A 13,376-nucleotide genomic window follows, 5' to 3' on the forward strand; every position below is an offset into this window, starting at 1 on the left:
TGTTGTGAAAATAGTGCCTTTTCATTTCTGTTGCTGCCAGAGCCCTAGGGATTTCAATGGTCCTTGTAATTTCTCAGCTAGGAGTTTCCATGCCATCTAGATCATGTAAATTCTCCTTAATGTTCAATTATATCATGGACCTGTGGTTTTCATTTCTTGGGGCCTTTTTATCTATGCTCTACAACCCCTACAGTGAGGTTCCTGATAGAAAATTGTTTATGTTTTTCCTGAGCCAGTGGATAGAGTTTTTCCCCTTCTCTCTCACTGACTGGGCAGCTCAGCAAGGGTCCAGATTTCATCAAGAGAACTACAGTCGGTCTTTGTCACTCACCCACTTGCCTTAAAAGCTGGAAAACAAATCTCTATTCCTGGATGGGCACTAAAACTCCAGGGACCAGACCCTGAAGCTATATCTGAATCTAGGTCAGTTCCCACTTCTCACTCTGATTTTAAGTTCCTTCTTTATTTTCTAGCATCTGGGGATTTTCCTTTCTTTTGAACTTGTTCTCTTTATTTTTTAAAATATTTTATGATGTTTCTATGCATGTAAAGTCAGAGGGGACCTGTCTGCCATTTCAGCTACCATGCTCCCAAATTCTTAGATATGGCAGAAAAAGAAATTCTAGGTAATGAGTTGAATGGCAACTTTATTTAAGTTTGGGATACTCAATAGCAAGTTCTGGACAAAATTTCCCTTTGTACTTTTCTACCTCCCTTCCTTGTGAGATGACATATTGAAAAAAACACAAACTTAAGTTTAAACTCCCACTTCCTGGAGCAGTCCTCATATTGCCTTTTGCTTCTTAAACAGTGACCTTGGACTAATCAGTTTACTTCTCTGAGTCTTAGGATACTATTTGCAAAGTCGAGTAAATAATACCTGCTTTATCTAGCCTACAGGTTTGTAAGCAGGATCACAGAAGCTTAAGAAGCGAAGTTAAAGTATAGTGCTCTACAATTTGAAATAGAACTTTAGTTCAGTATTCTTCCCCCTCCCCTTTATTCCTGTCCTGCCCTGCTTATCCCCACCCAGAGCCAATCTGCTCATGTAATTTACCTTTTGGGTTTTCCCCCCTACTTCTCATTGAATTGGCTAAATCTCTGGTACAGTGTTGAATAGAAGTGGTGTCTCATTCCCAATCTCGGGAAATTTTCAATGTACCCTTAAGTCTGGTGTTTGTTGTAGGATATTTTTGTAGATGTACTTTGTCAGATTATAGAAATTCCCTTCTGTTCCTATTTTGATGAGACTTTGTATCATGAATTGGTGGTGTATTTTGTCAGTTGCTTTTTCATGGTAATCATAATATTTCAGCTTTATTTTGTTGCTGTAGTAAATTATATTGATTGATTTTTAAGTATTAAACCAACTTTGCATTCTCAGAATAAATCCAATTTAGTCTTGATGCATTAGTCTTTTTATATATCACTAGATTCAGTTTGCTAATATTTTTTTCAAATATTTGCTCCTAAATTCATCAGAAATATGTCTGTCATTTTCCTTATCTTGTGGAGTTTTGGTATCAGTGTTATGCTAGCCTCATAAAATGAGTTGGGAAGTGTTATTTATGTATCCTCTGGAAGAATTTATGTAAGATATATGTTATTTCTTAAATATTTGAAAGAATTCACAAGTGAAACCATCTGGCCCTAAAATTTTCTTTGTGGGAAGTTTTTAACATTAAAGAAAATATGAAAATGACTGTGTTCTCCTTGTGTCAGTTTTGTTAACAATTTTTTGAAAGAATTTGTTCATTTAAAAAAATTGTCAAAAATTTGTTTTTATATCCTCTATTGTCTTTCAGTATATGTAGGATCTTTAGTAATGTTACTCTTTTTCATTTCTGGTATGGATAATTTGTGGCTTTTATCTTTTGGTCTTGCCAGATGTCTATCAAGAACCAGTTTTTGGCTTTGTTGTTGTTCTTTATTATATATTTGTTTTTTATTTCATTAATTTCTACCCTTTTCCTAAAGATGTCCATACCTTTGGGGGGTTTAATTTGCTATCTGTCTTTTTTCTAACTTCTTGAAATGGTTCCTTGTTTCATTGATTTTTTTTCAGGCTTCCTTTTAGAACTCAAAGGCTCTAAATTTTTAACTAGGCATAGTTTTAGCTACACACCTCTGAAGTTTTGTTTATTGTCATTCAGTTAAAAATGTCTAATTCCATTGTGATTTCTTCTTTGACTCATGGGTTATTTAGAAATATGCCACTTCATTTCCAAACACTTGAGAATGTTTATTATCTTTTATTTATTGCTCTCTAGCTTACTTTCATTGTGTTCAGAACACACACAGTATGATTTCATCCTTTGAAATTTGGTGAGATTTGCCTGATGTCCCATTGTATGGTCAATTTTGGTAAATATTTCATGTGCCCTTGAAAAGAATGCATGTTCTATAGTTGTTGGGTGCAGTGTTCAAATATGTCAATTAGGTCAAGTTTGTTTATTATTTTGTTCAAATCTGATTTTTTGTCTGCTTGTTACATCATTTGCTAAGGAATGAATGTTATAATCTCCAACTATTAGTGTTGATTTATCTATTTCTCATTTTAATTCTGTTAATTTTTCATTTATATACTTTGAGGTTATATTACTAGATATGTATTAATTTAAGATTGTTTAAACTTCCTGAAGGAGTTAACATTTTATCATTGTGATATGTCCCTCTCCAAATCTGGTAACACATTGTGCCTTGAAGTCTCTCTTGTCTGATAATAAAATAGCTAAACCAACTTATTTATTTTTTCCAGTTTTATTGAAATATAATTGGCATATAACTTTGTATTAGTTTAAGGTGTGCAACATAATGATTTGATATATGTTTGTATTACAAAATGATTTCCACAATAAGTTTAATTAACATCTATGATTTCACATAGTTACAATTTTTTTCTATGATGAGAACTTTTAAGATGTAAGTGTTCATCAACAGATAAAGAAAATTATACACAAACACACACACAAAATGAAATATTTATTCAGCCATAAAAAGAAGGAAATCCTGCCATTTGCAACAACAAATACATATAAATATATGTATCTCCTGTAAGTAGGATATAGTTAAACTTTGTTTTGATAAGCAGTCTGACAGTCTTAGTCTTTTAATTTGATTCTTGGACCTTGCCCCCAGATATTCTGTGTCAGAGTTATGCATGATGCCCAAGGATCTGCATTTTAAGAAGCACCTGAGATGATTCTGGTATAGGTGAATAGTATTTTAAGGAATACTGGTTAGGATGTAGAGTCAGTCTTCCAAGGAAATATAGAAGTGGTTAATGATAAGATTTGCAGCAGAGGGTTAAGAGTATGAACCTGCTACTGATAGGAAGCTAGTAGGTATTAATAAGGCAAGGGGAGAGGGAAGATAGTACAGATGGATGGCACAAACCTTTAAATAATACAGGGTTTTTTAAATATAAAGGCAGAGGAATAGTGTACTGGAAGTAGCTTTGGAGAGTAAGCCAGGTACTTTTTTTACTTTACAATTCCAAGGTAATTAGAATGAGACAGAGGACAGCATCCATCTGAGAGGGCAGCAGAAGTTGTATGTTCAGAGCAGAGGCTGGCATCAGTTAATACAGTGAAGTTGAAGATTAGAGTAATTTGGAATTTTTTAACCAGGGAGTAAGGTTCCAGGAGAAAAGTGGAAAGATTTAGAGGGAGAAAACAATTGAGGGTTAATTGATGGGTAGGGGAAGCAGAAAGCAGTTTGGGGATGAGAATATGAAACACCAATTAAGGCCCAAAATGTGTGGTAACTGAGGATAACGGGGATGTAAAATGCCTTGAGTTAGCTGGTGGCAAAATTTCCAAAAGAAACTGTCCTAACAGTCCACTGTATATGAAGGTAGAGACCTGGTTGTGTCTGCCAAGGGGTGGTTCTATGCACGTCCCAGAGAGCAGACCAACATAAGATTAGTTTTAGAAGTAACGGTAATAATTCCCTTTGGAAACCATGCTTTTGGAAAAAGTGAAGTTGTAGTTCTCTGACTTAGCTTATGCTAGACTGCAGATTTTTGAACTATCTCCACAGTTCCAAGGAACACTGGAATACAGTAGTCAAAGACAAATGTCATGTAATGGGACTGATTTTACTGGAATGAGTGTGGTACTGATTGACTCCTTTAAAGCCAGCCTGGCCTGAATTGCATATTGCCAAAGCAACCTTGCTCTTATTACTCTCCATTGTATCTTGGGCCAGTTGTCTCTGTCTTCCATCTTTGAGAATAATGCATTTCTTGAATGACAACATAAGTAAAAAGCATTTTTATATGATAATCTTAAGTTGTCATAGATATGTAGATCCTTTTGAGTATTGTTATAATAACGTTACATAATAAAGTTTCTTTCCTCTAGCAAGAATGATTAAATCTGATAAAGCCTTTACCTAAGTAGCTTGGAAGAACACTTTCTTCTTAGCAGCTTTCATATTGTAAGCTGCAATATTATAGCTTCTTTGTTATTGACACCTGCAAAAGGGGATCTCCAGAATCAGTGTAGACCCGTGAATACACTAACAGTTGCCTCGTTTAGCTCATTTCACATCTGTTTAGGAGCCAACTAAAAATAGCGGTAATTGTTTAACTTCAAGTACTAGATGAAGCTAATGAGCTTAATGTATGTACTCAGTAATTATTAACATTTTGGATTTAGGGTGTACTGCAGAGGTGTTCATGGCTGAACTGAAGGCAAAAAAGTTCTATTTTGTGGTATTCTTCATTCATTCCTGTCTTCTAATTTTGTTGTACCAAGTCTAATGGGACTAATATAAATGCATGGATACTCTTATTTATGAAAACAAGACTTACAGACTTAATCTTCTCACAGATTATAAATAAGGAAATTGGTTTGTCATTTCTAGTTCACTTTAATGGGATTTAAACTCTAATTTACACATCGCATACAATGAATATTTATTGACTTCCTCTGTGGACAGCATAACAATGTGCAGGCACTAGGGAGACATTTTTTTAAAAAGCAGTCTCTATCCTCACCAAGAATATGAGGTGGGATCTAGAAGGTGGAACAAGGTTTATAGATAAAAGTTCTTTAAAATAATAATAATAATGAACAGTGGCTAACACTTTAGCTAGACTAGGCACCTATTTTACATACTAATTAATTTATTCCCACAGCAGCCATTCGAGGTAGTTGCTATTAGTGTCCCTATTTGCCAATGAAGCAGCTGAGACACAGAGATGTTAAATGACTTGTCCAAAGCAACATTGCTGTAAGTGATGGAGCTGGGATTCAGGCCCAGGCAGTCTAGTCCAAGAGCTTGTGCTATCACTATCCTGTACTGCCTCTTGTTTCAGAACGGTAGTAAGAAAAAGTATTCCAATGCTATTAAATACAGTAAGCACTAGACTCACGTGGCACTTTAAATTTAAATTAACTAAAATTAAAAATTAAGTTCCTTAGTTGAATTGCTTAGTAGTCACATTACTAGTGGTTACTGTACTGGATATTTTCATCATCAGAGAAAGTCCTTGTATAAACAGAACTTATGTAGAAAATTAATGTTATAGCAGTTCAAGTAAGAAAGTGAGATGTTTGTGAAGAGTGGAAAGTTATACTGGGCGTTAATGATCGAATGGGTGGCCTGCGCAATGGATGAATGGACTATTCCCCAAGAAGAGGGGTGTATATTAAAGGTGAAAGAGAAGAAAATGGTAATAAATTCAGTTCTGGACGTGATGAAGGGCAGTATCTGAGTTATCCACCTGAAGCTATCCAGAAAGCATTTGAAAATGAGGTGTTGAAGCTTAAGAGAAAATTCTGAGTTGGAATCATCTGTATGGACATAATCCTGAACCATGAGAGATGAGGTTTTCAAAAGAGAACATTTAGAAAGAAAAGAGTTGATGAAGAACTTTGGGGTATATTTAGAGAGTTGAAGGTGAAAGAGGGGTCAGAGAAAGACTGATCAAAACGTAGGAAGATAGCCAAGATGATGAAATACAAGAACAAAGAGAAATGAGAAGTTCACGAAGGGAGGATTGATTTTTAGTATGAAATACTATAGAGATATAAGGACTGAAAGAGGAGAAATTGAATTTGGTGATGATGAAGCCAGTGCTGACCAAGGAATGTTAGTGGCAGAAACCAACTGATGTGAGTAGGCAGAGAGGAAATAGAGACAAAGGTTTAAATCAATCTTTCACAGAGTTTCGAGGTTAAGTAAAAGGCCCTGGCTGGTGTGGCTCAGTTGGTTGGTCATCATCCCCTGCACGGAGAGGTCACCGGTTCCACTCCCCGGTCAGGGCACATGCCCGTGTTGCGGGCTCAATCCCCAGTAGAGGGAGTGCAGGAGGCAGCCAATCGATGATTCTCTCTCATCCATGTTTCTCTCTCCCTCTAACTTCCTCTTTCTCTCAAGAAAATCAGTAGAAACATATTTTTTAAAAATAGAGGTTAAGTAAAGGAGTGAATGGGGACAGCATAGAAGGGGGAAGTGGAGGGGGTTTTTGTTTTGTTTTTAAGAGGAAATGAGCTTGGCTGAAGGCAAAACAAGATTACTGGAAAGGAGCGGTAATTGGCAGCAACCTCTACACTAGTCATTCATTAATTTGTTCATTCAGTACATATATTGCATACCTGCTGGGTATCAGGCACTGTAAGGAATTGGAAGCACAGGCATACCTCGTTTTATTGTGCTGTGCTATATTGCGCTTTACAGATGTTGTGATTTTTGCAAATTGAAGACAAGACCCTCCACCAGCAAAAACATTACAACTTGCTTTATTATGACACTCACTTTATTGCGGTGGTCTGAAACAAACCTGCAATATCTCCAAGGTATGCCTGTATAGCAGTGAATGAGACAAATTCATTTCTTGCTCCCTGATGCACTTTCCTAGTTGTTCTTTTCTATCCTTTCTTTTCTCCGAACTCTCTCCTAACACCTCCTACCTTTCTGCTTCTCTTTAATAATAACTCTGCAGACATATATACGAAACCAAACTTATTAGTATCTATAACGTCCAGTGGTCTTTCTTGATGTGTCTGATTTTCTTTACTAAATTTGTTTTTACTTTTTAAAAGTTACCAGCAACGAACTATTCAAATGAGACAAAACCTTTTGTCCTTAGTCTTGATTTGGTTTCCAATAAAAAGTGGAGAGTTAAGGAAATTAGAAGAACCAAGGCAATAGCAGCATTGAGGAGTATGACTCCTTTTCCCATTTGATGATCAGCACATACTGTTCCTACCTGTTGAGAAATTTTTCCTGTATAACTCTAAAGTCGATAATGACTAAGAATTAAATCCTTGATGATCTACTTAAACATAAAATGCATTGCTTATAGTTTTGCATCTCCCTCCCCCCGCAATCACCCTGTACTCTTAGTGTAGCACTGAGGAACCACTTATTGTGTCAAGAGCCAAGAGTGATACCTGTTATAATGCCAGGCTTTCCCTTGGAGATCACTCACCCGTATAAAAGATATAATGTTATAGCTACAAGCCACTGGTTTAAAGTACTTAGGACTCATTCCATTTGAATTAAGTTAAACAGTATTAACTGAACAAGTTGGAAAGGAAGAAGGATACCTTGTCTTCTAATTCTAGAGGGAAACAATGAAAAATGATTAGGGAAGGTATTTTGTCAAGCTGGCTTGGGACTGTGCGTAGCCAAAAGGGATCTGGGTGGCAGACTTGGTATATAGCAAAGCTAAGAGGCCATGCTACCTGGAAATTGTATTACATGGTGGCTATTCTTAGAAGAGTTACAGTCTTTTAAGGGAGGTAACATTAGACACTTGTAATAACTTTAGAGATAAAAGTGGTGTACTGCAATGGTTGCTAAACTTAATTATGTAACAGAATCACCTAGGGAGCTTTCTTTAAATATACAATACAGGTTTTTGATCCCCACCCTAAAAACTTCTGGAGTGGTCCAAGAATCTTATTTTTAACAAGCTTCCTATTAGTTCTGATTTAGTTTGTTCTCAGAACTGTACTTGAGAAGTACTAGTGTTCAGTAAAATAATAAACTGAATATAATAAAACAGAGGATGAGATATCCTAAATTTATTGATTTAAACAAACATAGTCAAGCATCTAATATGTACTAGGTACTATGCTATTTTCTAGGCCTACAAAGATGAATAATACACAATCCCTGTCCTTATGCTCAGAGTCTAATAGAAGAGATCTTGGCAGATAAATAAGACAGTGTGGTTAGAAATGTTAGGTGCATACTGGATGTTATGGCAGCAAATAGGATTACCTAAACTGCCCTGGTTGGTTTTGGGTCTGGGAGGGAAGGGAGATAGGATCAAGAGAGCTTCAGTAATGTGACTGAGCTTTTTAATAACAGATAACTGATTCCTTATAACATCTTGTATTGTTGTTTCAGTGGTTTTGCTTAGAAATCTTGCTAAAATATATGTTTCCTTGGTTTCTTAAACAGAACTCATATTATTTTTGCCATATAGCAAAATAGTGATACTTTTTAACACAGTTTACAGAATTAGTTCCCATTATCCAAAATGGTTCCTGCTGCTATGATTTTTCTGTCCTCTTCGTTGTCAGTCTGATAATTGTCTTCTCTTAATGACAGTTTGGCTGTCTATGGAGTATCTTATTAAACTTTCTCTTAGACAAAAGGATTTGGGCAAAAAACTTGTGAATAAGTAAGAAGAGTGAAGCATTCTGTTAAATACAGTATGTGAGTTTTAGTGCATTTTATGACATCTATTTTAACTACGGAGCTATCTTGTTTTTTATTATTTCAAAGCCACATAGCACACATAATACAGCGCCTTCATTCTGTAGACAAAGAAACTGAGGCTCAAAGATATCAGGGATAATTAGTGGCAGTCAAGGAATATAATCTAGGCCTCCTGATACCAGAATAATTCCATTCTATAAAATCAGCAGTTCTTATCTAGGAGTTACAGCAAAATCATTTAGAGAATTGTTCACATATGCATGCCTAGGATTGAACCCCAAATATTCTTATTAAGTCTGCCATGTATATTTCTTTTCTTTTTTAAAGGACTTTTTTTCTCTTTTTAAAAGTGTGCTTTACATTGTGAAAAGATTTCTCCCATCTAGGTAATTAACACATCCATCACTTCACTTTTTTTTTTTACTTTTTTTTTTTTTGGTGAGAACATTTAACTTCTACTCTTCTAGCATATTCCAATTATGTAATACAGTGTTATCAACTCTAGTCACCATGTTATATCCCAGGCCCTCAAACCTTATTCATCTTTAGCCGAAAGTTTATGCCTTTTTACCAACCTCTCCCTATTCCTCCACTCTCCAGCCACTGAGAACCACTTTTCTACTCTGTTTCTGTGAATTTGACTTTTATTTAGATTCCACATTTAAGTGACACCATGCAGTATGTGTCTTTCTCTGTCTTGCTTATTTCACTTAGCATAAGTCCCTCAAGGTCCATCCATGTCGCAAAAAAGCAGGATTTCCTTCTTTCTCATGGCTGAATAATATTTCATTGTATGTAATATTGCATTGTATATACACACCACATCTTTATCAATTTATCTGTTGACAGAGACTTGGGTTGTCTCCAAATCTTGGCTATTGTGCATAATGCTACAATAAACATGGGAGTGCAGATATCGTTTTAAGATCCTGTTTTCATTTCCTTTGGGTATATACCCAGAAGTGGGACTGCTGAATCATATGGGAGAAAAGTTTTTAATTTTTTGAGGACTCTTCATACTGTTTTCAATAGTGTCTGCACTAATTTACATACTAACAGTGCACAGTGGTTCCCTTTTCTTTATATCCTTACCAACACAGTTTTCTCTTGTCTTTTTTATTACAGCCATTCTAACAGGTATGAGGTGACATCTCAGTGTGGTTTTGATTTTCATTTCCCTAATGATTAGTGATATTGAGCACCCTTTCATGTACCTGTTGGCCATTTGTATGTCTTTTGGGGAAAATGTCTATTCAGTTCCTCTGCCCATTTTTTAATTGGATTGTTTTGTGAGGTTTTTGTTTTGCTATTGAGCTGTGTGAATTTTTTCTATATTTGTATATTAAAACCTAATCAGATATATGATTTGCAAATATTTTCTTCCATTCTATAGTTTGCATTTTTATTTTGTTGGTGGTTTCCTTTGCTGTGTAGAAGCTCTTTCATTTGCTGCCCCACATGTTTATTTTTGCTTTTGTTGGCATGTATATTTTTTAAAAAATCTTGGAAGATTCTGATATATACCCCTGAACCACCATACTAAAATCTAGCTCTTAACTTTATTCTAATGGATAAGGTTGCCATATATCAGAATTTGTTTATGAACAGTTTTATAGTACAAGCTTATAGAGTCCAGACCATGAGAAAGGGATTTTACTCTGAGCAAGAAAATCATTGGGGTTTTGGTGGAAGGGTGATATGATCTCACTTGCATTTTAAAAGGATCATTCTAGCTACTGTATGAAAAGCAAATGGTGGGAGGAGGGTTGTGGGGGACCTGTGAGCCCAGCAAGGCTGTAGTAGGAAGGTCCGTTAGGAGATGATTATATTAATTCAGGCAAAGAGATGGATAGAGGCTCTGAGCTGGGTGGTAATAGTGGAGATGGTGAGAAATGAACAGATTTTGGAAATATTTTTAAAGCAAAGGCAATAGGATTTGCTGACAAATCAGATATGCAGTATGAAAAGTTAAGGATAACTATTAAGTTTTTGGCCCGTTAAGTAACTGAAAAGATGAAATTGCCTTTTACTGAGTCAAAACTGGGAGAAGAATAGATTTGGGAGGAAGATCAGGAAATTATTTTTATATATTAAATTTGAGGTATCTGTTAGACATCCAACTTGTAGTCTGGTGGCTTATAGTAGTCTGAAGTTCAAGGAACTTGTCCAGGATGGATAAAAATTTGGAATTCACCAACATAGTGACATTTAAAATCATAAGATTAGCCCCGGCCAGTGTGGCTCAGTTGGTTGAAGGTTGATCTGTGCACTGAAAGGTTGCAGGTTTGATTTCAGATCAGGGCATATGCCCGTGTTGATGGCTTGATCCCCGGTCTGGGGTGTGCAGGAGGCAGCCGATAGATATTTCGCTTTCACATCGATGTTTATCTCTTTCCCTCTCCCTTCGTCTCTCTCTAAAAATCAATAAAAAATAAAATAAAATATCTTAAGACACTACAACAATTGAAGAATAGAGTAAGGACAACCCAAATGGAGACTGAAAAGGATTAGACAGTGAGGTAGGAAGAAAACCAGGAGAGTGTGATATCCTGGAAGCTAAGTGAAGACTATATTGCAAGGCAGAGGTGTGATTAGTTGTGTCAAGTGGTAGAGTAAGATGAGAACTGTTCATTGATCACTGAATTTAGCAATGTGGAAGTCCGTGGTGACCCTGATAAGGAATAGTTAAGTGGGGTAATTGGGGCAAAAGTGTGACAGGAATGAGTTCAAAAGAGAATGTAAGGAAAAGAATTAGACACAGTTGAGAAAAGACTCAAAAGTCCTCTGGAGTGCTTTCAGAACAGAAAAACCCAAAGCACTAATTCAAAAGAATATATGCACCCCTATGTTCATTGCAGTTTTATTTACAATAGCCAAGCTTTGGAAGCAGCCCACGTGTCCATCAGTAGATGAGTGGATAAAAAAGCTGTGGGACATTTACACAATGGAATACTACTCAGCTATAAAAAGGAAGGAAATCTTACCTTTTGCAACAGCATGGATGGACCTGGAGAGAATTATGCTAAGTGAAATAAGCCAGTCAAAGAAAGACAAATACCATATGACTTCACTTATATGTGGAATCTAATGAACAAAACAAACAAACAAACAAAAGAAAAACAGACTCATAGATACAGAAAACAGACTGATAGCTTTCAGAGGGGAGGGGGTTTGGGGGGCTGGGTGAGAAAGATGAAGGGTATTATGCAAAAAACGACTCATAGACACAAACAACAGTATGGTGATTGCAAGAGGGAAAGGGGGTGGGGGAGGTAGAAGAGGGTGAAGGGGGGGATAAATGGTGATGAAAGGGACAACTTTGGATGATGAACACACAAAACAATAAAAATAAATAAACTAATTAATTAATATAATTGAAGGAACAGAAGCAGCATGGTAGCTCGAGGAAGTACACAGTATTTTTTTTTTTCTAAGACAGAAAAAATTATGGCACGTTTATATGCTGGTGAGAATTGTCCAACTGAGAGGGGAAAATTGGATGATAAGAGAGAGAGAATCTACATCTTTGATAAGAAAAGGAGTTGGGATCTCATGCACAGGAGGCTGGTATTCAGCATTAGAGACACAGACAGCCTATCTCTAATAGCTGGAGGGAAAGTAGATTTTGCAGGGACAAATGCAGGGAGGTGGGTAGATATGGGAACAACAGGTTGTAGAAGTTCGCTTCTGACTGTTTCTGTCACAGGAAGCAAGGTCATTAGCTGTGTTTGAGGACAAGGGAGAGATACTGTATTGGAAATTTGGAAAAAAAGAGAAAGTATGAAATAGTTATCTAGGAGAGAAAAAGAGGAAGTGAACTATGCAACTGACTAAAAGAGGGCTCCACGGGTACACTTGAATTTAAAATTAATCCAGTCAACATGAATGTGTATTTTCGAGCTTCACATTCAGCTAGCTGAGTTGTAGACATGGAAATCAGGGGAAAGGTGGATATAATTAAGGTTGGAATTTTGTCAGGTGAATACAGTGTGAGAGAGGGGCAGAGGAGTGACTAGAAAGACAAAGCATGGAATTTATGCTTAGTTGGGAAGGGAGGATTTGGAAGTGGAAGGGAGAGCTGTGAAAGGTGTGAGGATCAATTAACTACATACAGAGTCCTGTGAGGTCAAAGATTATTAGAGTTGGAGTTTTAGAGGGAGGAAACTTGAAAGATAGCAGGTGATGATCAGAGTCAGAGGGTGACATGCTAATATGCAGTGTCCAGTGCTTTAAACTGGAATGAGGGTGCTTATCAGTTTCCTAAGTGGCTATAATAATTATTTTGATGGATTGATTTTTTTTTAGGTACATGACTACAAAGAAGGAACCCCAGAAGAGAAGACCTACTATATAGAATTATGGGATGTTGGAGGCTCTGTGGGCAGTGCCAGCAGCGTGAAAAGCACAAGAGCAGTATTTTACAACTCTATAAATGGTAAAGCATTGTTATTCCTACCATGTATTAATGGTCCAAGAGTACAGATCATCTGATATGAAATGCTATGGGTTGCTGGACTCATCTTAATTTAAGAAAGACTTAATTACTTACAACTTTTAATTTAAATCTGCATATCACAGTCCAGTTTGTGTTTCTAGATTCTAGCCATGTAATTCAGAACATGAAATATTTACTCTGTCATAGTGTTTCTATTTATATTATTGTTATAAACTAAATATTGAGAAATAAAATTGTA

The 13,376-nt window shown here is 36.2% G+C and overlaps 1 protein-coding gene across 1 annotated transcript in view; it reads left to right on the forward strand.

Moving 5' to 3' along the window:
* RABL3 (RAB, member of RAS oncogene family like 3) overlaps nucleotides 1-13,376 on the forward strand; it is a 34,637-nt gene that overhangs the window by 6,231 nt on the left and 15,030 nt on the right. The window contains exon 3 of the mRNA XM_081138704.1: nucleotides 12,988-13,117. Within this exon, the coding sequence (XP_080994830.1) occupies nucleotides 12,988-13,117 (130 nt within the window). The remainder of the gene's footprint in view (nucleotides 1-12,987; nucleotides 13,118-13,376) is intronic.

The sequence above is a fragment of the Miniopterus schreibersii genome (assembly GCF_964146895.1).
Source record: "Miniopterus schreibersii genome assembly, chromosome: 5".
Taxonomy (NCBI): domain Eukaryota; kingdom Metazoa; phylum Chordata; class Mammalia; order Chiroptera; family Miniopteridae; genus Miniopterus; species Miniopterus schreibersii.